General features: G+C 38.9%; 1 protein-coding gene across 1 annotated transcript in view; it reads left to right on the forward strand.

The window, feature by feature from the left end:
* ANO2 (anoctamin 2) overlaps positions 1-27,540 on the forward strand; it is a 248,227-nt gene that overhangs the window by 201,208 nt on the left and 19,479 nt on the right. Inside the window, exons 16-20 of the mRNA XM_086762472.1 lie at positions 5,070-5,271; positions 8,818-8,929; positions 10,279-10,336; positions 11,193-11,293; positions 19,683-19,831. Of these exons, the coding sequence (XP_086618598.1) occupies positions 5,070-5,271; positions 8,818-8,929; positions 10,279-10,336; positions 11,193-11,293; positions 19,683-19,831 (622 nt within the window). The remainder of the gene's footprint in view (positions 1-5,069; positions 5,272-8,817; positions 8,930-10,278; positions 10,337-11,192; positions 11,294-19,682; positions 19,832-27,540) is intronic.

A 27,540-nucleotide genomic window follows, 5' to 3' on the forward strand; every position in this document is an offset into this window, starting at 1 on the left:
CTTGAGAACAAGAATAAGATGTGTGGGTCAACCAGCTCTAAAGTGTGAACAGCACTGTCCTACCAAAATTTCCAACAGAATGTAAACACATCATCAAGTTGCTAGATTTTGTAAACAGCAACAGGAAAGTCTGGCTAATAAAACTTAAATTACATTGTCAAGGATCCCATTATCACTTTGGTTACAGAAATTACTGAATGTATTCACATCCAGAGCCAGTATAAAATGGCAACAAAATATACCGGTTTACACCACAGGAGCATCTGACATGAGAAATTTACTTAGGGATTAAATTATTTTAAAATAACTAAGTGTATTTCTAGTTGACTGAAATTTGCACATACTGTAACAGATGTCCTGTGAAGATTTATTTTTCTGACAATCAAAACCATGTTATATTCACATTGAAGTCAAATTAATGTCTGCACTTTTATAAATGTATGTGTATATATTTATTTATATATGTATTATATATTAAGTATGCTTTCTGTACATATTAGGTGTGTCATTCATATAAATATGAATGTACTGACAACACTTTGAGAGAATGTACCATCCTGAGGCCATACCAAGGATTTGCTTTTTAGACAGAAGCTCTAACTGGCATCAGTTGAGACTTCGTTTAAAGCAGAGTATACTGAGAATCACTAAGCATATAGCCCCGATTTAGCTTTAACAAGTCATTCTTCTGCAGGCAGGGTGCTCACATGTGCTCTTGACTTTAACCACGTTTAAATCTCCTCTAAGCATGAGCTTAAAGTGCTTTCCTGAGTCATAGCCTATGTCTTACACTCCCTGCTTACTGTAACATCTCAGAGAGATTTATAAAGGTAAAATGTAGAGCTCCAGTTCTTCAACTTCTGTTAGTGACTAATGGAACTATGTTGTCTTTCAGCATTTGGAAAAGTGGCCACAATGATTTTATTAGAATATTTTGAGCATTAGTAAGATGTAAGCACCTACAGGACACAACATACAAACCATGCGTGAAGTTCAAGTGAGCTCTTGATGAGGGAGAGCCAACTCTGCTTTCCTATGTGGAGATTACAATCTGCTCTTTACTGTATGTGATGTTTCTTTTTTTTTTTTCTGCTAGATTAGTTAAACAGGAATTGGAAACATCAGACTAAAGTTTGCTTTCAGTCTGTGCAATGGAATTGCATTGAGGAAACTAAACCGGTCTCATCTACCTCTCTTGTAATTCAAACAGACTAATTTTTTGAGCTGTAAGCACTACATATATAACACGCGATGAAATCTTGAATTTATGTATGCATGTACACATATAAAGCACATGGACATAGAAAACACAGACACAGATATGCACACACACGTGCTGCATTTTCTAGCGCTACATAAGTGATTGTTGAATTTTTAATACTACCTTTTCCAGGCCAAAGAGGGTCTGGCTACACGAGTCCATAGGTATTTTTCATTAAGATGTCTACATTGCTATAGGATGATGCTGTTGTGTCCTGTCCTTCCTTCCTCCAGCTTTACATGTCGTACTTTCCCTGATGGTTCTTGGAGCTGCTAATGGTTTTCTTATTGTAAAACCTTTTATCTTTATTTTTTATTTGTGTACTTCTTTTATGTACTTCACTTTTGTGAATCCACTTTCAAGAACTGTGTTGTTTCTTTTTTCTTTCTGGCTTTTCTTCTGTCTTTATTAAGATAGGTATGCTGTTTGTTTCTTTAAAAGTATAGGTGGAAAAAAATGCTGCCTTTGATTCTGTCTTGATGTTTTACACCACCAGATAATTACAAGGATTATTTTACACATTTATGGATGCTTTAAAATCTGATAACAGCTCTTTTGTTGTACACAAAGCTTCACTTGACTGCAGAGGAGGCAGAAGATCCAGCCTTGATTATCAATCTCTTTCCTAGGGATTTTAGAATAGAAGTTTACAAGTCTTTTTTTTTTTTTTGCCCAGTAAGACTAGTGGTAGCAGGAAGTCTAGGCTCAGCTGGGCATATACAAGTTTTGTTTGGGTGTGATTAGTAATAACATTGTCACAATTTAGAAACTTCACATTTAGAAGGTACACGTTGTGGCAAAGATTTACAAGTACGTGATGAAAATGGTAGCTGCTGGAAGAGAACAGGATGGCATGGAGCAATGCCATTACTGGAGCTTTTCTTTGTGTTCATTGCCTTTGACTCAGTCAGAGGCAGGAAGAAAATCAATTAGTGTCGTGGCACAAGAGTTCAGCCTGTTCCTCCTTTTGGACCTATTTCCCTATTCTTACTCACATGGCATAATACTTGACTCTAGAATAGCCCCACTGGGGAGCCAAAGAACTATTTGGACATTAAATTGTTATCCTACTTGGATGAAGGTATCAGTCTAGCCCATGGGGTTTTATAGCTTCCTTCTCAGATCTAGTATGCTTTCCTGTTTGTCTTCATTCATACCAGGCTCAGTAGGTGACCTTTTCTGGAGCCAATTTTCACATCTGTTTCTAAGCAATTCAGTCCTTGACAGACTAGTTCAGATATTCAGTGAAGAAACTGTCTACCATAGTAGGGGCTAGAACTGGCTAGATGAAATGTTGACAATGACAAGACCCAAAGGAGGCATGTGAACGAAAGGTGACCATCTGATCTGGAATTTGGGCAAAATAGATATTTTCAGGAATGGGAGAAATGCTGTGAAGATACAGGAACCACTCCCTCTCAGTGACCATCTGGGGAGTGAAAACCATGCTCTCAGTTACTGTGCAGTCCTACAAGCCCTCCTCAATTTTCTCTTGTTACTGGATGCACAGATAATAAAGACTCCTACTGAAGACTCCTAAAGGAGTATTTTTCCAACCGTGTCTAAGCAGATGTTTAAAAACAGCTGGGCAGCTGAGGAGTTTCGGAAGTTCTGGTGCTTTTGCAAAATCAGTATCTTTGTTCTTTAAAGAACTAAAATACTTTTTTTTTTTGGTAACTTTGTATCTTGCTATGATACTGCATGAATTGAAAAGGCCACAACAGTGCAAGTCTCTGATAGTATCTCATCCTGCAGTAATCTTCCTCATTGCCATGAATCCCTTAAATCCTTTGGTCAGGTTTAAGAGTTTGCTACTCAACTTCCCTGAAGTTGAACTTCTTCCTGAACCGTTAAGGTATAATTTCTAAGTGGAAGCTTGTGATGGAGATAGGTGTCTATAGAGGCCTGGAGAGCTCATCATCTCCAGGATAATATATACAAGTTTACTTTGCTGATTTTCCTAGTCCATCACCATAGCAAAAATTTCAAAGAAATCTACAGGGGAAAGAAACAGAAAAAGAGTATTTGGAAGGTGATTAAGAGGAAGGAATCTGTGACCCAAACTAAGAGAAAGAAAAGAGATTAAGCTGACTGTAGAGGTGGAAAGTGAATTAGATTACTGCCAGGTGATGGTGTTTTGTTTTTTCTCTTTGTTGAGGATATTACTCTGTACTGTAGTTATCACTTCTGCAATGGGCAAGTTAGGAAAAAGTTCTGATCTTTGTGTTCATGTACCACTTCTGTCATAGCAAGACCCTACTAGTTAGTTCAGCATTCAACAAATATCCATCTGCATGCTTTGTAGTTAAGTTAAAAGAAAAAAAAACAGAAAAATGGGCAGAAAAAAATAGAATGTTTTCTCAACACAATGAAAACTACAAGAGGAAAGGAAATAATATTTTATGCCTTTTGAAATGTCTTAATTCAAAGTGCTTTATGTTTAGATTTTTTTTCTTAGACCAGTATTTGAATGAAAAATATTAGTATGAAGCAAAAACTCATCATCCACCTACATTTCATTTAAATTAATGAAACAATTCTTTAAAAAGTAAAAATTAGATGTTTTACTAGATCTAACATTTTATTACTATTTTCCCATAAAACATATTTGTGAATTTCATCTGATATCTCCAGGAATTTCTCCAAATCATTCTTTTTTAGTGTGTTTACTAGTTCTCTATGCAAACAAAATGTGCCCAATTTTTGTCTTCATCCTTTAATACAGCTTTGATTCTTGTTCCGGTTCTTTTGCAATAATACTTTTTAATAAGACAACCTTCCTCTGTATACAGGAATTCAGTAAACTATTGGTGGGTCATTAAAATGAACTGTTAAATTTCCTTAAACCTGTGTTGTGAATCTGGGCCCCTAGGCCCATTGAAATAATTGCAGTAGTCTAATCTTTCACATTTAGGTAGTCTCTTTCATCTGAGGATCTCAAGATATTTTACCTAAAATAGTGAATGTACATTGGAATTCTTGCCAAAGGCAAAAATGAAAGAAAAATGTACCCTCTCCCCCTTTCCTGCTATGGCTATAAAAATTTGCTATTTTTTTAATTGTTTTTTTTTTTTTTCATTGTGGGGTGGGATTTTTTTAAAAATGGAATGCCACAACCCTGTGAAATTCAAGCTATGCTTGTGGGAACTTGACCTTAAGTAGTGGGACTGACTTCCTCATCTCATGGGTCAAAGCCAGCCCATGAAGGATGCTGATATACCAACTGATTTCTGGGACAGAAATGTAAAGTGGAGCCCTAGTAATCTTGTTTAGATCAATCTTAAAAGAATAATAACAAGGGAAACTTTTTTTTACTATTGTTTTTTAATTTGGCAACTGTTGAGCAGACACAACTGGAGTGCAAGGTGCCATTTCTCCTGTCCAGAGGTGAAGCTGTTTCAATCAGTAAAGCCCATTTGCTTGACTGCACCATGCATGTAGGCCCTTCAGGACAAGCCATGTGAACCTACCTATTGCCAGGTAGAAGACCTTGCTTAATACCTGCATTTGAATCTGAACTACCTGAGTTTCACCAGTACAGCACGAATAACATGTAGAGCTTTAATCAGAGACGATATGCACTTTGTCAGGAATTATTGTGCCTGTTCAGAGTTCTGCATCCATTTTCTTCATTATATCCCTGTTGGAGAGTTTTGAATTCTCATAGTTTATTTTATTATCCTCATATTACTGTGTTGCTGTAAGAAATAACCACACAATGCTAATTCATGCAACAAACCCAACACTGTTAAACTGTTTAAACACTAGTATCAAACTTGAACTAATCTATCTGTACATTTCTTTGCAGATTATGCTGACGTTTTCAGCAGTGTTTGGTGTGATTGTATACCGAATCACAACAGCAGCAGCTTTGTCATTCAGCACAAATGAGACAACCAGGTCAAATGTTCGAGTGACTGTGACCGCAACTGCTGTCATCATTAACCTCGTTGTGATACTTATACTTGATGAAATTTATGGAGCTGTTGCCAAATGGCTGACAGAAATTGGTAAAACTATCTGACCACATTCCTCATTAGTACATTACATGTATTGACACGAGAGTATGCAAGGATGTTCTAATAGGAATATTTCCTACTGAAGAGTGCCAGTGAAAATATTCAGGCCTATGGGGTAAGATGCTCAGACATGCTTCTGTGAACGAGGGATCTAAGCCGCAACATGCAGTGTGCCACTAATAGGACTAATTAGCCTGGCCATAATGCCATGTTAATGCAGCTGTGCTATTTCCAAGATCTCAGCTAGTATTTCTGCATTGCACTGGCCCTGTGCCAAAATCCACTTATCTAGAGCTAGTTGAGAGGTTTTGACCTGGTATGTGTTTTGATATAGAGCTTTACCTCTAGGAGCATGGTTTACTGAAAGTCATTGGGTTGCTTCAAATATGTTGCTGGCTCTGGAAAACCTATGCTGGCAAATGTGATTTTTACCAGGTACTTACCACTCAAAAGACTTTTTTTTTTGCCATTATAAGGGCATGTCTGGGCTGGACTTTTCTATTATAATGTCTATTTCAGTTAGGGGTTAGATTTTTTTAAAATGTCATTGTATTGTAACAAGCCTGGCAATGCACTTAAGTCTTTTAAATGCAAGTCAGTCCTTTGACTGCTATAGAGGTTCAGGCTGGGATTTTGTTTTGTTATATAAATTAATCTGAAGATGTTTACTGGTAGGGCCCTAATATGAGATTCTTACACTTGTCATTAAGTATTGTTTCCCACATTTTTATGCATCACCTCTAATTCTAGATGCTTCAAAATCTTGGAACATAAAGTCAGTTATTCAGAACTGACTGAAAATCAATCAGCAACCACAGATGCCTTTAACTGTACTAAGTACTTTGCCTGTCAATTTTGGGCATCTAAACTTAGGTATCCAAATTAGAAACTTTTTGGCAATTGGATCCTGATTGAATAATTTCAAATTGCACCTTCCCTTCCCTTCCCTTCCCTTCCCTTCCCTTCCCTTCCCTTCCCTTCCCTTCCCTTCCCTTCCCTTCCCTTCCCTTCCCTTCCCTTCCTTTCCCTTCCCGCACCTTCCCGCACCTTCCCGCACCTTCCTGCACCTTCCCTTCCCTTCCCTTCCCGCACCTTCCCACACCTTCCCTTCCCGCACCTTCCCGCACCTTCCCACACCTTCCTGCACCTTCCCTTCCCGCACCATCCCTTCCCGCACCTTCCTGCACTTTCCCTTCCTGCACCTTCCCTTCCCACACCTTCCCACACCTTCCCTCACCTTCCCTTGGATTGATGCCTCCACATCACAGATCAGACCAGCAAAAGCGCAGATTATGCCCTGGTATTCTCAGGTTGGATATGTCATCTTCAGTAATCAGGTGGTGTCAGACTCAACTTACAACTCATTTGCTCACTTGTAACTTTACTCAGGTCAAGGAAGAACCAGTCAGATGGGGACAAAATCAAAACCACTTGTGGTTTTGCATTATAAATACAGCAATTTCTTCAGTGAGCTAAGGCCCATGCCACAGATATTTCAGCTCATTCTCTACCTGGAAAGTTTCAGCTGCCCAATTTTGGTGTAACATGCTGCACAACTAGCCATATATTATAAGTGCATCATTGGCGGGGGCGGGGGTGGGGGGGAAGTTTTCTCTCTTACTAATGAATCTATTCTGGCTGGATGCATTTCTTGTATAGCAGACTTCACTACCTAGAGGAAAAATTCTACGCATGCCTCTGTTGGTATGGTATAGTGTATCTGCGTGTGGGGAGGGAGCGAAGTGCTGAGTGAGTCTCTGGAACCATATATGGTGTAAAAATTTTCATCCAGAGGCTGAGCTCATCTTTGTGGGAGTTCTCCATAAGGCAAAGGCTAGGATTTTTCTTCCTCAAATAAAAAGCTGCACTGCTGCTATTTGATATTCCTTTTGCCCTCAGCTGTTGTGCTGAGGATCTATCCAGTATATGGGGTCATCTACAAATTGTTTAAATCCTTTGAAGGTTTAATTAAGCTTTTCTATATGTATAGGTGAATGACAGTTTAGGGCTCATGAGATTGTGTGTTCACCTTTTATGAAAATATGGTTGAAAATACCACAAATAAAGCTAGGCAGTGGGGACTCTTAGGGTTTTGCTATTCCTTTGGTGCTCAAATAAACATTATGCTGCTTTTTTAAGAAAAAACCCAAAGCAACCAAAACACCCAAACTGTGCCCCAAACCAAAACTGAATAAGCACACTAGTATTTTTAATGAGGTTCTTAAAGCCAGAGCTCTGGATCTACCTTATCATTTCACACTTCCATTGTGCTACAGAAATTCAGTCAAGAACATACCCACAATAAAATTATCTGCTCTCATATTAGTTAACAGCTCAGGATGAGCATGACAATACAAGAATTTAATGCATATAGAATCTTTAAAAGAGGATCTACTGTCAATTTGAAAAGCCTCTGTGTTATACCTATGTGTTCTGTTGCTAGAAAATTTCCATGGAAATTGGAAATAAATCTGGGAACAGACTAATGAATACTGAAAATGTTTAAGATAAATTTTTACAAATTATCTAAGGAAGTCTAGAAATGTAGAATATATATCGTGAATGAAGAAGTATTAGCAAAAATATGCATTTATTTTGCATGGCAATTAACAATTCACTTAATGTCTTATTCTGAAAGATACTTAGTCTTGTGTTTAGAGTTAAACATTAACAATCTCATTATAGAACAAAAGGCTTGTGTACACAAAGAAAATAAGACTTTTAAGGTGGTTTTTTTTCTGAATGAAAGTCTTTGCACTTTGTTTTCATCATTCATGAACTGAGAATATTAATACTTTGTAATTTCATTTGTGCAACTGATATGTATGTTAATACGCATATACATATATGTATTAAAGCCATTTATACTGCTTTAGCTTTATGCAATTAAATATCAAGAGCAAATTTTTTTTCTTCAAACTCCAGAGAGCTAGCAGGGGAACAATTTAAATATATGGCAATTATTTCTATCTATTATTAATACTAATAATATATGCATTATTGTAATAAAATATATTTAGTGATCATATATATGTAATAATATGATAGCTGTCAAAGTAAATGGCAGAGGAGGTCTCTGCAAAGATTTCACAGATGTGACCTGAAGCAGAGGAAGGTGATATGGTCTATCCAGGTCTCTCAGCAAGGCAGAGATTGGAAAAGAAGTGAGGTATTGTCAGGTCCAGGCCAGGTGTTAGAATCTGTTGGTTTTCTTGCCACCAGGGTATTGGATAGACAATCATCAGCCACTTGGGATAAGTTGTCAGAGCCCTTTCAGATAATCAAGCTCATTATATTGTCATTCTTAATGTCTCTATTAAAGAATTTTCAATTTCCATCTGGAAATTTGCAAAGACTCTCTGGAAACCAGGAGTCAGTGAGAGAGCTAGTGTGCATTGTTACAAATTGAAAGTACAAAAGAAAAAAAAACGTGTAACCTTGAAGTTTGCAGTTTGGTGGTATATTTGTGGATATCAGGGATGTCTACGTATTTACTGATTTATTTCTCTGGTTTGCTTTTTTTCCCCCCTCCTCCAGAGGTACCAAAAACAGAGAAAACCTTTGAGGAAAGACTGATTTTGAAGGCATTCCTACTGAAGTTTGTGAATTCTTATGCACCAATTTTTTATGTTGCCTTTTTTAAAGGAAGGTAGGATCCTTTACATACAGATATTTATGTATATAGATATTTATGTATATATAAATATGCCTGTAGTAGTAGATCTGTGTTTAAAAATGGGCACAAAAGGCTACCTAAGTCTGGGATTGCACACATTCACCAGCTATGAAAAAAAATATCATAAACAGGATTGTCTAAAGTTTGCCTTTGAATGGCAGGGCATGATTTTAAGTACTATCCTGTCTCTCTTCTATGTAGAGCATTGTTCTGAAATGCAATTCATTTTAGTTTCATTTCTAAAACAGGAATAATCCACATCTCAGAAAATAATTCCTTTTATTAAAAAAAAAAAGGATGTTGCATTTATGAGTGAATAGTATTCCTTATAGGTATTTACTTTTCACATTTTAGCAAATTTTTCCTGAATCATCATTTACCAAAGAAGAACTTTCCTGTCTTATGTAAAATTATAGAATTACTTTCTCTATTACTTTCTCATCTTTTTGCACTATTTGCCTGTATCAAGTTTAATTAAGAAATAGTTATAGTCAACTGGAAGTTGCATGTTTTGGCAAATGAACTGATTGACCAAAAAGCTAATTCAGCTGTCCTGCTAAATAAGTGTGACTTCCTATGGGTTCAGGATCATTGTCTTTTGGGACCCTGTTATCCACAGTAAAACACATGCTTTTGAATGGGAAGCTTAAAATGATTGTTTGCTAAAACTTTGGCAAAAATGTTTAAAACATCCTCTGGATTCTGTTTCATACCATTTTTCTGTTCCTTTTGGGGACTGTAAAATTTGTTAGTATATACTCTTCACTAATCCTATTCAGCATCATTGATTTAAGAATTAATGATACATTTTACTAGCAGTTGTAAATATTGTAAGACATTAATGAAAAATATCACCAGTTTCTTTCTTTTTTAACCATATTTTCATGTTGTACAGTTATAGTAAAGTCCATCTCACTCTTTCTGCCCGTGTAGTCAGAAGAGCCTTAACTCTGTATAGATGTGTAAAGAACTCCATTCAGGTTGTTACTCAGATGCAAGAGAATGTGAGTTAGGATATGTGTTCCCAGGTTTTCTTTTTTTGTGATCTCTAATCAACAAAGGGAAACTATTACTACTTTTTAGCACAGAAAAATATTTTATTACATTTATTTCATCAAGATGTAGTAGAAAAACATTTGTAGAGGCCTACTAATTTGAAACAATTTTAAATAATCAATGTTGAATAGGTGTCAAGTCTTTTAAAATTCATATTGGAGTAGCTAGTTCCAAAATATTTTAGCTAATATGACTAAATGGTCATGTTGTTAAAGTTAACTTTTTTCCTATTTTTATATTATTTCCTATATTGTTATTGCTTTCAGATTTGTTGGTCGACCTGGTCATTATGTATATGTGTTTGATGGTTATCGAATGGAAGAGGTAAGTACATATGAAATTCAGACAACAAAATCCTTAACAAAAAGAGATATGGGTACAGTGGATTTCAGTGGAGTGCAGAAAATAACAGAAATTTAGAAAACATGTTAAAACAAGATGTTAAATCTTCAACAGATAGACAAAACTCAAATTCTCCACCTGAGGCACCTGTACATTCTTTCTGCAGTTTTAAGTATTTAATGGTCTCTCTTAGGTGAAGCTTCACCATTTCTATGCTTTACAACTGAGCACTAAGGCACAAACGTTACGTGATTTGACTGACACCCTTGGGAAATCTGTGACAGAGCTGGAACTTCAATGTGGCTTTACATTCTGTAGATTACTAGAAGCCCAGCAATTTTAATAGGCCAGAAAGCTATAGACATTTTGTGCTAAACCTGTAAACTTTTTTTTTTTTTCAAATTCCTTTTAACTGCTGCAGGTATTCCCTTGAAAATCAATAGGAGTACTAAAGATTGTACAATAAAGCTTACACATAAGTCTTTGCAAGATTGAAGACTCTTCCCTCTTGGGAGACATCAGGTTGGAATAGTATTGGTGATGCTGCATTATGTTTATTACATTGATTATATAGTAAATATTTCAAAAGGAAATGTAGTAGCCCCAGGGCACAGTATGTTATTTCAGAGCTCTGCATATTTTCCATAATGCGGTTTTATGAGTGGAGATGAAATACCTTGTTAAGGATAGAATTGCAATGATCAATGAGATCTGTGCTCCTGCACAAATTGGTGGCAGAGGTGGCAGGCACATATAGACAACAGTAGCTCTTCCAAGTGGGTATTTTTAAATGAATTCTCTTACTCCCTTCACACTCTATGATTTTGTTTAATTACAGTGTGCTCCAGGAGGCTGTTTGATGGAACTTTGTATTCAGCTGAGCATCATTATGCTTGGAAAACAACTGATTCAAAACAATCTGTTTGAAATTGGAATCCCGTATGTATCCAGCCTTCTCCATTACCATGCATTATCGCTATGACACTCTAAATTAAAGCCTTGATCCTTATTCAGCTGAATGGGACTTTTGCCACTGATTTCAGTGGGTTCTAATTGAATGTGATGATAAATCACATTTTTGGTTGTGATGAAATGATCTGGCTGTATTTTATGTTGAATAATTGGCTATATCTGCAGTAAATGGCTTAAAGAAAGTGATTGAATATATTAAATAATTGATCTAAAATAATTTTAGAAACCTGGGAAAACAGGCAAGGTATGATAGATCTCTTGGGAAGTGTTAGAGAAGCTTTCAGAGTAGTAACATTGAATACAAATTAGTATAAAGTGGAGGAGAAATGGTGTGGAGAAAAGCAATAGCTCATAAAAGATGTTAAAATGTATTACTTGATCTATGACTGTTTTATGGCTTTACAGATGAAATTCACACATTTTTAAGGTGCCTGTATATGTCAGTTTCTCACTGTATGATGCAGGAGTATGAGAGAGATGCTGACGTGCTGCTCAGTGGCTCTCTGCCACAGAAAGCTTAGTGTACAGTGTCCTCTGCTCCGAATACAGCAATAAATCTCTCTTAGTCTGTCTCGAGTGACAAGGGGATCTTCAGGCAAGAGAATCTACTGAGAATGTCCTGCTCCTGCCTCTTGGGAGTTTTGCTCTTGTTTCTGTTAACTGAATCATCCTTGTTGGTGGTAGTGGTCTGTGAAGTGTTGTATTAGATGAAGAGTCTGGCATAGATGCAAGCCTCAAGTCCATGGAAGTTAGTCAGAATCTTTCAACTCTGGTGTCAGTAGCTTTTGGATCACGTCCTTAAGGAAGATCTTGAAGATGCTAACTAGAAACCAAGATGAATGATGCTTAAAAGATTCTGAAATATTTTTTAAATGAGCCCTTTTCCTACCTTTCCCTAGCAAGAACTCTTTTTTTAAAAGTAATTTAAATAGTCAGAAAAAAAAAAAAATTCCCAAACAAATCAAATGTGGGTTATGGATTGTTTCATTTTTTCTTGTGTCAAAGTTCACTAGGGAGGCCTGTTTTCTGTCTACATCTCATTGAGTTTAGAGTTTATTTTGAGAAAATAGTGGTAAATCATTCTGAAAATATCTGACATGTTGAAGGCTTAAAGCTTTCTTAGTGTAAACCTGGTATGATTTTTTTTCCTGTCTTCCAAAAACTTAGTGCTACTGGATGTTTTAATGGAGATTTTATGATGTTAGAAATACTGTATTTATTATTTTTTTATTCAAGAAAGCAGAGACTGATCCAGTCTAAACAGAAAATTCCTGTCTTAATTCCCTCACTACAACTCTTGGTGCAAGAATGTGACAATTTCATCCCATTTTTCTCCCTCATTTCTGCTCCCTCACCCTTCTGCCAACAACCTATGGTGGCTTCAGTTTTTAAAACTGAATAACTGTTTAAAATCAAACATACTTTCTTTCTCTTATTCCCAGAAAAATACCTAATTGCAGTCACAATGCTATCTTGTCATCCTGAAATAAGCATATCTGGTTTTCCTTTGCTTCTCTGCATTCTCAAGAAAATCCCATGCGTATCTGTAGGGCATGGCCCTTCTCACCGGACTAATTTGCACCAGGAGAAGCACAGTGCTTTACTGAACACTTAATTAAATTGAAGTTAGCCTTCTATTTCTGCATAGACCTCTCTACTGGTTTTGACTAGATCCTTAATGGTACTCTATTCTACCTCATCTGCCCCACGTACACAGGCACACAGACACAATCTGAGTACTGATCAATCAGATTTTCAGAGGACTGTGCATAGGTCTACTGGACAGATACAAACCCAGATGAAAAGGGACTCCAAACATGCATGTGTTACACAAGTAGTAGTTCTGACATGTCTGTGTTTCACATGTAATCTACTTTGTCTGTTGTTAGATGTGACAGAGGTATAGATAAACATAACCTAGCTCTTGGCCCTCCAGTCTTCTTGTCTGGCTTCTTGCTGTATCCTGTTCCCTCAGAATTGAATCAGAGTAGGGTGAATAACATGCTTTCTTCCATTGGCTCCCTATATTTTCACTGAGGGCAAAGCACAAGTGCTGCAATCAGCCTTACCTGTATGGAGAGGCAGAAACAGTGTTTTGTTCTTCAGAATCTAGAATTGTCCTCTATTTGTCTGTAACATAGAAGTACCTCCCTGCTAAATTATATGATGACTCAGATCAGAAGAGTCTTCTTCCTCATTGAAATCTCAGGATTTCAGGATTACTTTCAGAAAACCTTTTGATTTCAGTCATCATAAAACCCAAAGCATTTTAATTGCTTTGCAGAAGATCACAAAGCCTTACTCCCATTTGCTGTCTCTTTCCCTCAAAAAATACTATGTAGATGATAGACTGAGCTTAGAAGCAACAGCCATCCATTATGTCTCTAGTGCCCCAAATTTTACCGCAATTGGCAACCATTGTTCCATGTCTTCATTCTGGCTTACCCACAATCAGTGCTGGCTGAAGAATTACAGAGTTAAACTTCAGATGGCAGCCATGCATTGCTTGGGGTCACTGGGACACATCCTTGCTTTTTCCTTCAATGTATCTGTTGCATAGCTATGACAGATCTGACTTGCTGGTTTTCTAAACCTTTCTGTGATTTCTTTTTCCCTTTGTGCACACAAGAATATCAAAACAACTAGGTAAATGCAACAACATTTGTATTATGGAAAACTAAGCTTTCTTGAATTGAAATGTGTGTTCAGTAGGAGTGGAATTCACAAGTTTAACAGATATAAATATGCCACGTTTGCTTAGATGTGTCACATACCATAATTCTTTTACTGTTGCCACAGGAATTGACCCTAAAAAGCTGCAGGGCTTGAGAGCTTTGAGAGTTCCTCTAGGACTCCTTTTCTTCAGTTCTGTTTTTCTGAACTTACTGAAAAAACTCCATGTGGTTATTTTATTACTCTCTGTCTTTGACCTTGCTGATAAACCCTTAGGGTGAAATCCTGGGCCTATTGAAGTCAACGGCAAAACTCCCATTGACTTTAGTGGGGCCATGATTTTGGCCTTTTTATTCAACATCAATTTCCATCACTTACTTCAAAATGCACTCAACTATGCTGGAAAAGAGTAAAAAGAGTTAATAAAAATCACCATTTCATAGCTGTTATCTTTTTTGTTGCTTTTCACCTTCAATAAATTATTCTTAATTAATGCAGTATTTTTTTTTCTTTTTTTTCCCTTTTGTTTCTGGTTGTTGTTTTCTTCTATTCAAGAAATCAATAAATCCCAAACTCAACTGAAACTCCCATAGAATCCAGGAGTTCTGGGTGTGCCAAGGAAGCATGATTATATCATAAATTTGTGGAACAGGATGAGAGATTAAAATCCTTTTGTTCTCCCTCTGTCTCCTTCTTATACCCCCTACCTGTCAATATGAGAAAGTCTCTCCTTATGTAAACAGACTGTAGGAACATGACTGAAGAAAAGCCTGGACCTTCAGTGCACCTTCTACAAAGCAACAAACAAAATTACAGGCAAGGACACAAGAGTCTGAGTCACTGCACTTCCTCTTCTCTAGACACAAGGGCTCCAGCTACTCAACCTAATAGTCTTTTCTGTCTAGCTTTCTCCATTTACCTTTTTCTGTCACACTACAAAGGAAAAAGCCTTAAAGATAACCTTAAAGACCACCTGATACAAATAATCATTCATCCCTGTAGCTGGATTCTAGGGATTTTCTGTCTTTTCATGTAGAGTCTCTGTTTGCGTCTCTGTTCTAGCAAGTATTGCCTTGCAATACTTAAAATCCGGTTCTTGGTGACTGTCAGATTTACCTTTGCAGTACCCAAGGGCATTTGTTAACTGAAAGTCTTGAGAAAATGTTAAACTAATCCTTGGTTCCAGTCTTTCTGGCAAGCTCTAGTGGAGATGCATCATGAGGACTGCACAGCCACTGAAGACACAAAGACTTGCGCCAACAAAATCATTTTCCTGCAACTGTCCTGCCATGCCTCTTCATCCTCTCTACGTTCCATTCTGTCTCACTGCACAAATGTCTCATTTTTCCCAGGTCAGCTTCATGTCCTCCTCTAGATCTCCCAAATCTGGCCACTACTTTTTACTGTATAAACAGAACAACTTTTGAATGATCTGTCTGGATTTTTTCAAAAGAAGGCTTTGTGTAAGTGCACTGTGTGATTGCAGCCCAGCCAGAATCACTTTGGGTTCGATTTCTCTCTTCTTTTTGTCATCAATTTTCTTGAAAGCTTGTGGGCTCTTCAGAGATGGGATATTTTCCAGTAGTGATTTTATGCGCTCTTCCAATGAGGATTACCTTGCATAATGGGATTCTTACTGGTTATAGTAAGAATTACAAACAGTGAAAGTAAACCATCTTCTTATTTCTTATCTAAAGCAGTTTGGTGCCAATCCCTTGTGAGAAACTGCAGCATCATTTTTAACTGCTCTAGACATCCTTCTGTCAAAAATTTTTCTCATTTTCTTTATCCCTGATCCTACATTCATTCTTCTTTCAAGTTTTTCAGCCTCAAGACTTTTTCTTACCTTTTGATATTCACTGGCTAAAGGACCAGAAATAATGGCTATTCTGCGGTTCTACAGTTTTCTCTGTTTGTCTAGATTCATATGACTACTAGCGGTGTCATGAAACTGTGCTGTATGTGCCTCTTCAACACAAAACTTCTCAGGGACTCATCCTAAATGGGCAAATCTACATCTTTCTCACTGATGGGCCTGCCTGGCATGCAGAAATCAGAAGCTAAAATAGCTCTTGCTTATCATTGTCTGTCAACTTTGTTTAAAAATGTTGATTTGAGTGATTAAAAAACAGGTTCCACACAAATACGTTTTAAAAGCTTACTTAGTTTTAATAACACAATCATATGTGCAGTTATAGAGCTCTGCAAACTCATTTTCATTGTCCTAGTTCTGGAGAATGACACTGTGCAAATCCCTGTTCTTTGTTCCTTTAACTTTCTGACACATTTCTGTTTGGTCTAAAACTTCACATGCTTGGATATGACATAAAAGTACATTTTTTTTGTGTGTGGAAAATTTGAAAAGAGTTAGTTTGGCTTTCTTTCAGTTACTTGATAATTTAAAAATTACATTAAAATAAAAGTAAGAACACCATTCAAAGCTGTCATAGTTCAGCCCCGATCAGGACCAGACTACACAGTCTGTCTCTCGCTCCCCCCACCCTCCGAGAGAATAGGAGGAGATGATATAAGAAAAACAGCTCAAGGTTTGAGATAAGGATGGGGAGAAATCCTTAAAGTTACCGTCACGGGCAAAACAGACTCAACTTGGGGAAAACTATTCATTTATTTCTAAAATTAGCAGGAGAATGAGACAGGGAACAAGATAACCTCCCCCCACCCCTCCCTCTTCCCAGGCTTAACATTATCTCTACTACCTTCCCCTCCCGAGCGGCACAGGGGGGGAAAAGGGAATGGGGGTCGTGGTCAGTTCATCACGCGTTGTTTTACGCCGCTGTATCATCATCAGGGGAAGAAATCCTCACATTCCTCCTCTGCTCCAGCGTGGGGTCCCTCCCACGGGCCACAGTCCTTCGTGAAATTGCTCCGGTGTGGGTCATCTCTTCCACGGGGTGCAGTCCCTCTAGAACAGCTGTCCCAGCAGGCCCTCCAGGGGCCACAGCCTCCTTTAGGCCTCTACCTGCTCTGGCATGGGGTCCTCCACAGGCTGCAGGTGGATCTCTGCCCCTCCATGGACCTCCATGGGCTGCAGGGGGACAACCCGCTCCACCATGGTCTTCACCACGAGTTGCAGAGGAATCTTGGCCAGGAGCCATGTTACTCCTCCCCCTCCTCCTTCACTGACCTTGGCGTCTGCAGCCGTTCCTCACAACAGGCTGGCAGATGTCTCTCAGGATCCTTTTTACATCTTATTCACTTCTCATCTCCTCTCCACTTCTTGCAGCCAGGCAGGGCCGAGTTAGGCCCAGTCGGCTGCCCGGCGGGAGGCCAGAGGGTGAGGCCTGCAAGGCCCATGAGGCTTGCTCCTCCCCCTCTCTGCCCCCTGCTCAGCTGCTTCACATCTTCTCCTCCTTTTTTTCCTGTTTTCCCCTACTTAAATACGTTATCGCAGAGGCATTATCATGGGATATTCTGCTACCAATTGGCTTGGCCTTGGCCAGCAGCGGGTCCGCCCTAGGCCCGGCCGAGTCCACTGAACAAAGGGGAGCGACTTCTAGCAGTTTCCTACAGAAGCTACCACCTTAGGCCCCCCCTCACTAACAAAACCAGAACAAAAGCTTAACTCAGAATGGTTAAAGGTGCCACTCCTCATGCCTGGCTTATAGATAGACAGATGAAAAATTAAAAAATTTTCTGAGTAACTGAGCCATGGATTTAGTGTGTTCCCAAATAAACATTAAAAACAACAACTATTGTTTTAGTTACTGGGTTCTCAAGGGAGTTATGTGTATGCATTAAACTCCATAACTCAACTCCATGGTGCTATAACTGGAGGATTAGATCACACATGTACAGTCTTCACATCTAAACACACCCAAATTTTATCTCAGCTGCTGCACAGTGACAATGAGATGCTCTTCAATCTCATCTGCTCATGGAAATATGAGGGACATTTATAGCTCATATCATTTTATTGGAACAGAAATCAACACTGTCTTGAACTTATTGTTCACTGTCCTCTGAGACTCCCTCACATTAGGAAATTAATTGGGATGTGCTGGAAGATCATCCGGGGAATTCTTTGATTGTTTTAACTCCTGCCCTCAGTCTCCTACCCTCTGAATACTAGATCACCTCTGTCAAAGAAAAGTTCCTTTGATTGCCATAAAAGCAGAGGAGGGAAGGAAATTTTAATGTCTTGAAATGGCTGAGTTTGCATGATATAGGAGGTAAATATCTTTGTAAGGATCCATCTAATTCTTTCTGTGAGGTATTTTAAATCTCCCCACCCCTTTATTAAAGCTATGTAAACTGAATATTCTGGGTACTGACAGTATTTGCTTAGCCCCAGTATATCTGGGTATTGTGAAAATACTGAGGATGTTACCATCAAACTTCTGAGCTATGTCTTAACTGCATCTGGAACAAAAGTTGGAGTTGTTCTGTTGATTTTTGCAGCTTTGTGATCCTGGCACTGACAGGGCCTGATGCAATCTAGATCTGGTTTAAGAGTGTCTGCCAATCCCCATTTCCTCTGCACTGGCGATGAAATTGAAGAAATTGAATGGGTCCTGTAAACACCGGTCGGTGTAGAAATTTTGCAGCCACTGTGGCCGTTTCCAGGCTGCTACAGAGCCTTGTGCTATGCGGTGACACAGTGTTCCAGTGTGGCTCAGTGTATATTCAGAAACAAAACAATAAAACTACCCAGCAAAGTCTTTAGTGTGTTTGCCAGCTAGCCTTGCCCTGTTACTTAAGTCAGGGTCTGAGAATGTGGTTCTGCTTAATTGGAGGTACAAATGAAAACCCCTACCATTTCACATGCTCTCCTATCTCCAGGCCACACAACTCTAGTTCAAAGGATTTTCTGCAAGCTGTGGGGGAGAAGTTTGTCAGAGAGCCCTGCTTTGCTATTGGCAAAACATCACTGGAATTAGTCTGGATTTTCACTCATATGGCACATATATGAAGAACTATAAAATAATGTCATGTATATTTGTGAAATAAATTTCAACTGCAAAATGAAGATATAGAATAAGTATAAATCTCGATGTTTCATGCTAATTCAACTATATTTTACTTCCTTGATTTTGGAGAAATAACTTATCTTATTACATTTTTCCATGTGAATTTCTCAAGGTGTAAATCAGCATGATTTTATAGATGCATATGCATTTAAAGTGTCATCCATGAGATACCATCTTTTAAAGATGGATTCGTTTTACACTAGGATTATACTACTTAAGAAATTAATGTATTTGTCAGTGTCATGAAATTTGGATTCCCAGTATAGTGGTACAGTGGTTCATACTATTATTCCTACTAAAATCCAAATAAATACTTACACAGATAATTGCTCACTCATGTGAGTAACTTATAGTCTGGTTTAAATGGCTCAGATTATTGTAAAATGTAGTCAAAATGACAACCTCAGACACAATCTCTTCTTATCTATGGGAGCTGGGAAACATAACTGATCTGTATTTACATAAGAAATTATCGGAAACCACTTTGGTTTTCTGCTTCAGGAGCAGAGGAACTCACTAGCATAGTTACTCTTGCAATACTTATACTTTTCAGAATTTCTAAGGATGGTGTAAACTAGGCCTGTAGGGCACCGAAGTAAAATGGTATACATTTTGTGTTACCATGCAAAGGCTTGGGCCGGATATTGTATGGAAAAAAAAAAAAAGTTAGTTCAATCTGAACTTTTGCTCCTCAGGAAGTTGAAGAAGCTCTTCAGGAAGCTGAAGGATGAAAGAACTGAGCCAAAGGAAATGGACACCAACCAGTCAAAAGACCCTCAGCAATGGGATCTTGACTACATCTTGGAACCTTTCACTGGGCTGACTCCAGAATACATGGAAATGAGTAAGATTTCTGATTTTTTTTTTCCCCTTTCTGCAACAACCATAGTTTTCCATAGGACTAGTCACCATATATCATATGACTGTGTATCATAAATTGGCATGATAAAGGGAAAAAAAAACCCCAAACTTGTAGCTTTGCAAAAATTACATGCAAGACATCACAGCTACATGACTACCACGTTACCAGCATACCAGCAATCATGAGTCCTAGTATATATTAATACTTATACTGTGACCATTTCTCCAGCTTGTTGAGGTCCTTCTTAATGGCAGTATAACTGACTGGTGTAACTCCTCCCAAAATTAAAATTGCTCACTAATGTTTCAAATATAGCAAAAATATGTCCATTCCAAAATATAAATGTGTATTTTCTCAAATTACTTTTTACATCAGCAAACTGTAAGAACATATTTTTGGATTACTCAGTTCATGATTGACAGTTACATGAGGTTGCTATATACATGGCATTCCCAGCTATGCTTAAATTAAAATCCACACTCACATACAACAGGAGAGAACCTTCAACCTGTAAGAGCTTCTTGATCAATAGAATAGAATAGAATAGAATAGTTCCAGTTGGAAGGGACCTACAACAATCATCTAGTCCAACTGCCAGGCCACTTCAGGGATGATCAAAAGTTAAAATGTATTGGCAAGGGCATTTTCCAAATGCCTCTTAAACACTGGCATGCATGGAGCATTGGCCACCTCTCTAGGAAGCCTGTTCCAGTGTTTGACTATCCTCTCTGTAACAAAATGCTTCCTACTATCAAGTCTAAATCTTGCCTGTTGCAGCTTTAAACCATTTCCATGCATCCTATCACTGGATACCAGGGAGAAGAGACCAGCACCCTCCTCTCTGCTTCCCCTCCTGAGCAACACAGAGAGAGTTGTAGTTTCTCCAAACTAGACAAACCCAAAGTCCTTGGCCACTCCTCATAGGACACGCCTTCCAGCCCTTTCATCAGCTTTGTTGCCCTCTTCTGGATGCATTCAAGTAGCTGAATATCCTTCTTAAATGGTGGAGCCCAAAACTTCACATGGTACTCAAGGTGAGGCTGCACCAGTGCCAAATGCAGTGGGATAATCACTGGTTTTGACCAGCTGGTTATGCTGTGTTTGGTGCACCCTAGGATGTGATTTACCCTCTTGGCTGCCAGAGCACACTGCTGACTCACATTGAGCCTGCTGTCAACCAGCACCTCTAGGTCCCTTTCTGCAGGGCTGCTCCCAAGCCTCTTCTCTCCCAATTTATATTTATGCCTGGTGTCCATCCCAGGTGCAGAATCTGGCATTTGGACTTGTTCAATTTCATGCCATTAATCATTGCCTAATGCTCCAATCTATCTAGATCCCTCTGCAAAGCCTCTTGTCCCTCAAGAGGATCAACAGCACCTCCCAGTTTGGTGTCATCAGCAAACTTGCTAATGGTGCATTTAACACCTGCATCTAGATAATTCATAAATATATTGAACAGAACTGACCCTAGAATTGAGCCCTGAGGAACACCAGTGGTGACCAGTTGCCAGTCAGATGTAGACCCATTCACTACAACCCTTTGACCTCTGCCATTCAGCCAGTTCTTCACCCAGTGCACTGTGTTCCTGCTCATCTCATAGTTGGACAACTTGTCCAGAAGGATGCTGTGAGGGACAATATGAAAAGTCTTACTAAAATCTAGAAAAAACACATCTACTACCTTCCCTTCATCCACTAGTTGGGTGACCTTATCATAGAGGCATATCAAATTAAACAGGACTTTCCCTTTGGGAACCCATGTTGACTGTGCCTGATGATTGCACTATTCTTAAATGCCTTTCAATAGTACCCAGTATAATCCTCTCTGTAATTCTTCTAGGTACTGGGGTTAGACTAACAGGTTTGTAGTTTCCTGGGTCTTCTCTCATGCCCTGGAATAACACTGACTAGCTTCCAGTCAGCAAGGACCTCCCCAGACTCCCAGCCTTTGGTAGATGATCAAAAGGGGTCCTGCCGTAACATCCGCTAGTTCCTTCATCACTCTGGGATGAATCCCATAAGGTCCCATAGACTTGTGAACATTCAGCTGATGCAGCTGGTCCCTTACAATTTCAGTGTCCACAAATGGAAAGTTAGTTTTTCCACAGTTGTAGTCCTCTGACTTAGGGGATCGGGCAGCCCAAATTAGGTGAAAGAGATAGAATGGAGAACTGTTATTTATTTTACTCATGTTATTAATTTTGCATATGGAAAGTGGCAGTAAGCAGATACTGAGCTGGCCATAATTTCTAAGGAAATCTAGGGCACACTTGGGAATTACTTCCCAGCCTCCCACCTTTTGTACTAGATCATTAACCAGCACATTCTCTAATTTTTTAAATAGCATGTTATACTTCCTCTTCATGCATCACCCTGTTGAAGTGCCTGACATCGGTAGTGGTATGCACTGCTAGACATTTGGTCATCTTTCAAACCTATGTAAAGTAGAGGCAACTCTGTTAAAGTCAATTGTATTCTAATTTTGTAAATGTGATGCCCTCTCTGTATATACCAGCTATGTGTATGTATGCCCTTGCTGTTTTCCACAATTACTTAAATTGCTGCTAAACTATGGCAGAGATCAGTACTTTTTGAAGGCTGCTTCACAATTTGCTTTTCCACATTAGGGGAGATAAGTATGTTGGTGGAAACCCAGATGGAACTGGGAGTAATTTTTTCTTGAAGTGGCAAGATGTCACCAGTTATATATTTGGTAACCACACCATTGCATCAGGGAGACAGCAGTTCCTGATTTCCACTAGGTGGGATCCAGGAGCTGGATCTGCTGCTTCACAGAAAAGCTCTCTCAAGATGAAATATCTATCAGAGAGGAACTGTATGCATGTTTTATTATCTGCAAGTGTAGATTGCTGACAACTTAGTGACTTGATCCTTCATTTGCACATCATTAGAAGACTCTCTGATTTAGGATTTGAGGTTAGTGTGGCCACTGTAAATCATTTAAGATGTAGCATGTAGTGTTTTCTGCTATCTGTAAGTCAAGAGTCAGGAAAGAAACTTTAAAGTACTGGCTTTGTTCAAATAAAATGTTATTAATAATTTATTTTCATTTTAACATATTTGTCATTGTGCTATTGTTCTCAGCAGTTATAATTTGGAAGTCTGGCCCCTTTGGCTCTTGATTGCACTTTGCTGAAGAGAAAATGTAACTCCATTGTCCAAGGTTGCTCTGAAACTTATGAAATGATGTTTGAAATTCTGAGTACAGTATCTGGCCTGTATAAACAGAAATAGAGAGCAAACCCAACAACTAGACATTTATGGTATAATTCTGCCTTGTAAGGAATCTTTTTTTTTTGCCTCTTCTCAGTTTTTACTGAGATCCTTTGATCTGGTTCACCTCCATGCATCCATCTCTTTTCATCCACTGCTCCACTAGGAGTACACCGCAGACGAACTGAGGACAAATATCAAGCAGCAGATAGAGAATTCCAGAGTGAAGTATATACATGCTGCCTTTCTCATTCTAAAGTGTGTTTGTTTTAAATTCCAAGGAGTATCCTTATGACTCAACAGAACTCAGGAGGACAGAGGTACAAATAATCACCAGATAACTCAGTCTTGCAGCCCTGGAACGCAATCCAACTTCAGCTGTCCTGAGGGAAATGAACCTGAGAGGAAGCAGCACATATGGATGCTAGGGAGTGAGTAAGAAGCCAGGATCTTCACACCAGATGGAAACCAAAATCGCAGTGTACCCTTCAGCCCTCTATCTGCCTCATGAGTAGGCCCTGGAGAGGCAGGGGAGGAGAAAGGGGGAATGGTATGGGTGGGGGAGGAGGAAGAAGATAAATAATCTAGGCAAACCCAAGCTTTAGGGCATAAAAGTATTCAGGAGAGAACCACAGCTTGTCAATGAGCATGTTATCTAAAACCAGACTTCTGTTAAATATTGTATGTGACAACTCCTATTTTAACAAGCCACTATTCTCGAAACAGCTGAAAGATAATGTATTTTATGACAAAAAAAATGAAAACCATGTATGGTTTCTCTCTATTAAAAAAGCTATGTTGATATATAGATATACTATATATTATTTTGTTAAATGCATATATAGTATTTTATATAATGGTGGATTTATGTAAATATATAAATAGATAAGTATATACGAGGTATTTTATATAATGGCAGATTTAGGGACCTCTTTTGTGGAGATGTTTATGGATCTGAGCCTTGCCCTCTCTGAGGTGCCTCTCTCTTGAACCTCTCTGAGGTGCCATTAAGTTGACATAAAGAAGCCCTCACCTGCCATCATCCTTCTCTCAATTGTTCCAACTAACTTTAGGATCTGGCTATGTGTTGCAGCCTCTAGTATCTTATCTCCTGCATGTGATGACACTTTGTGGAAAAAAATCTCCTTTAGAATTTATTTTCTCCATATATTACTTCAGCCCAGTTTCCTCTTGGAAACTTTAAGCAAACTTCTTTGCAATTTTGAGTTAAACAATAGGGAAAAAGTATAGACATTTCCCCTTGTAAATATTTTCATCTCGTTTTATGTTTAGGCATAAGTCAGAAATGTCTGCAATTCAACATCCAGAATTTCCTGGTTAGCTATTCTCTCTAAGGACAAGGACATTTAGTTATTGGTAACAAACAAACAGAATAAATACAACTGTTTATTTAATTTCTTGTCCTTGTACATCTGTGGTAGTTGATCTTATTCATTCTGGGAGCTACAGCACGCTATAAGTTGCAGCATGAATAGCTAATTACAGCAAAAGCTACTGGCAGGGTAAGGAGGAGTCAGACTTCTTCCCAGATATGATGGGCCAGAGACTGCTGAGTACACTCGGCGATCACCAAGAAGTGTGGCTGACTAATGCATAAGCAGGATGGAGCCTTTAGTGTGTTATGAACTAGAATCTCTCGCTTTCCAAAGCCATTACAGTGCTTGCTCCTAATTGTAATTGGACCTAATGCAAGGTGTCCAGGTGTGGGAGGAAGCTCTTTCCACCCTTTGTTACCTGTGACAAACTCCATAACGTATGTGATGATGCCATCAGCCTGACTTGAGATGTTTGTGTAGGAGATCACCCTTGATTCGTTGATGAGGACACTACTTAGATGCAAAGATCTGCCTTGCTGGAGTAACATGTACTGTCAAGGTCTAAGCTACTGATGCAATGAATCACTGGATGCTAAACCTGTATTTTAGATTAGTCCCTTGTGCCTAGATGATAAACAATGATGAGTGCCTCATCCTGCAGTCATTCAGGGATAATTAGATAGATGCTCTGCACATGAACAGATGAATTAGCAATCTAAACATTTGTTTACAACAGGAGAATTAGCTTCTCAAGTGAAGAAATCAGCTCACTGATCCTTGTAGTGTACCACAGCGAGCTATGCCCTGCCTGTCGGATTCAAGACAGCAAATGAAACCCAAGCTGCACCTCCCCATTCTGCTTGTTGCCCCGGGTCCATATCACTGCACTCAGCTGTCAGATTCACTGTGGAGTGACTCAGACCACCCACACCGACAGGAAGCATTTTGTGCAGCTCAGCACTGAACCTGTCAGCTAGGATTGTTGTGAAGGGCATCAAGCTGAAATGGCGAGGCAAGAGGGAGTTACACAGCTTATTGTTTTGCTAAATTTGATTTGAGAGGGGGAGGGAAGAGAAACAATGCAGCAAGTGCAGAGGAAGCTGCTTTTTTTTTTTTTCTGAATTGTTTAAAAAGGCAGAATGACTCGGATGTAAGAAGAGATATATTACTAAGAAGAGAGAAAACTGACTGCTTTTTCAGAACTTGGTTCTTAGTTTTCATACTGATTTATTCAGGCAAGCTCCCACTAGCATCAGTGGCTATCTGCTCAACCAGGAATGAAGTAGCTGAATAAGAAACTGTAGACCCAGCTTACTGTAGTCTTTGGCTTCCCCCATCCACTTGATGATGAGGTTTCATGCAGAAACAGGCATGGACAGATTATGTATCCATGTGTGAATATTCACTACATTCAGGTTTGTCCTGCCAGGATGCTCCTACTTTTAAGGATGGGTGACAGCGTTAAAACTACACAGAAAGCCTCTAACCAAGCTGAGACTCTTGACTCCAGGTCTGCCATTCACTAGGCTGTGACCTAATCACGAGCAGTTCTTGCATTTTGTACCCATACAGAGTTTCTTCTACTGATTTCTATCAAAATGGTTGACATATGCCCTTTCTGAAGGAAACCTGGACTCTGACCCACTCCCCGTGCAGCAAATCATATATTCTCTTTGCATTCCCCTATAAAGCAGATTAGCTGTTGTGAGATACCACTTGTCTGAGGGCAATCTCAGGATGTGTTCTGCAGTATGATATGCCAAAAGTAAAGGAGTTTTCGATTATAACTATCCCATATCAATTTTGGAATGATCATTTCAAAGCTGCTGGGATTTCATTTTGTTCTGGCTTCCTCCCCTACCCTCCACCCCCTCCTCTTGTTTAAGTCTAGGCAAGTTAGTAGAAATAGGGACATTTGTTGGGTTTTTAAAAATCTCTTGTATTTTCATATTGGGAAATGTGTTTCTGCCTTTGTTCACTGGAGTTTGATTCTGCAAAATGGCAGTCACTCTAATCCATGTTAGCAAAGCCAGTAGCACCATTAAAACAAGAGGCAGTGTGATGGCTAATGAGAACACTGGGCTGGTGCCTCTAATCCCGATTGATCTATTAACAGTAAGCACAAAGAAATGCAAACACGAAAGAGGCAAAAGTTAGTAAGAGAAGTTTCATTCACCCAGGCCATGTCTGTCTTGGAGCTAGCCTGTGCTCAAGTGCCTCAGCAGTCTTACCTTTCAGTTTACAAGGCCTCCTAGAGTTGTGCAGCTCTTTAAATGTAAATACAAGTTCTGTCAGACTAGGATATTTAACATTATCCTATGTTGAATCAGTCGCTTGGTGATCCTGTTCCTCAGGAGTCCCACTTTCAGCTGTCTCTGAGCGAGCACTTGCATCACCATTCCTTCCCCACCACCTCAGCAGTGATCTACAACCCAAAGCAAGTGTGTCTGTCTGTAGGAAACTTTCTCATAATTTCCACTACATGTCATGGGAAGGGGAACTGATACTTTCTGCTGGTCTGTTGACTTCATATCCCTCTTCCTCATTCACAAATCCATGAGTTTGCTGAGAGCTGTCTCTGCTCCAGGAAGACATACCCAGAGAATTACAGCTACTTGTAATTTTGCCTTTTTTTAGACAGGAAAGGTGACATATTGAGGCCTTGGGCTAACAACTCATGACACTAGGATTTTTCCTGGCCCTAAAAAAGGACTTCAGGATTTTCTCAAACCAAGACTTTAGAATGACAATGAAATAGGTAGCTAGGATAGAGCTGGGAAAAAAAAAGAAGCAAAGATTTTTTTATTTTCTTAGATAAAATCACCTGTTAATAAAATGCAATGCAAGTTTTCTTGAAGAATTCTTCTGCAATAGTTCTGAACTGATTGATGGAGAGTCATCAGCTTCAGTGTGGATACTGTGAGCAAATTCAGGACAACCAGTGGTAGGAATGATGGTTTCATGGATTCTGATTCCTGGATAAAGTTGTATTTCAGCAGTTACTAGTTATGAAAGTTCTAAGAGCAAGCATCAAGACCAAGACATTTAGCCAAGTCCACTCTTGGCACGGCAGGCAAACCCCCTCCTTGCCCACCTCACCTTCCCAGTTGCCTCTGTACA

The sequence above is a fragment of the Chlamydotis macqueenii genome, chromosome 1 (assembly GCF_036417535.1).
Source record: "Chlamydotis macqueenii isolate bChlMac1 chromosome 1, bChlMac1.mat, whole genome shotgun sequence".
NCBI lineage: Eukaryota > Metazoa > Chordata > Aves > Otidiformes > Otididae > Chlamydotis > Chlamydotis macqueenii.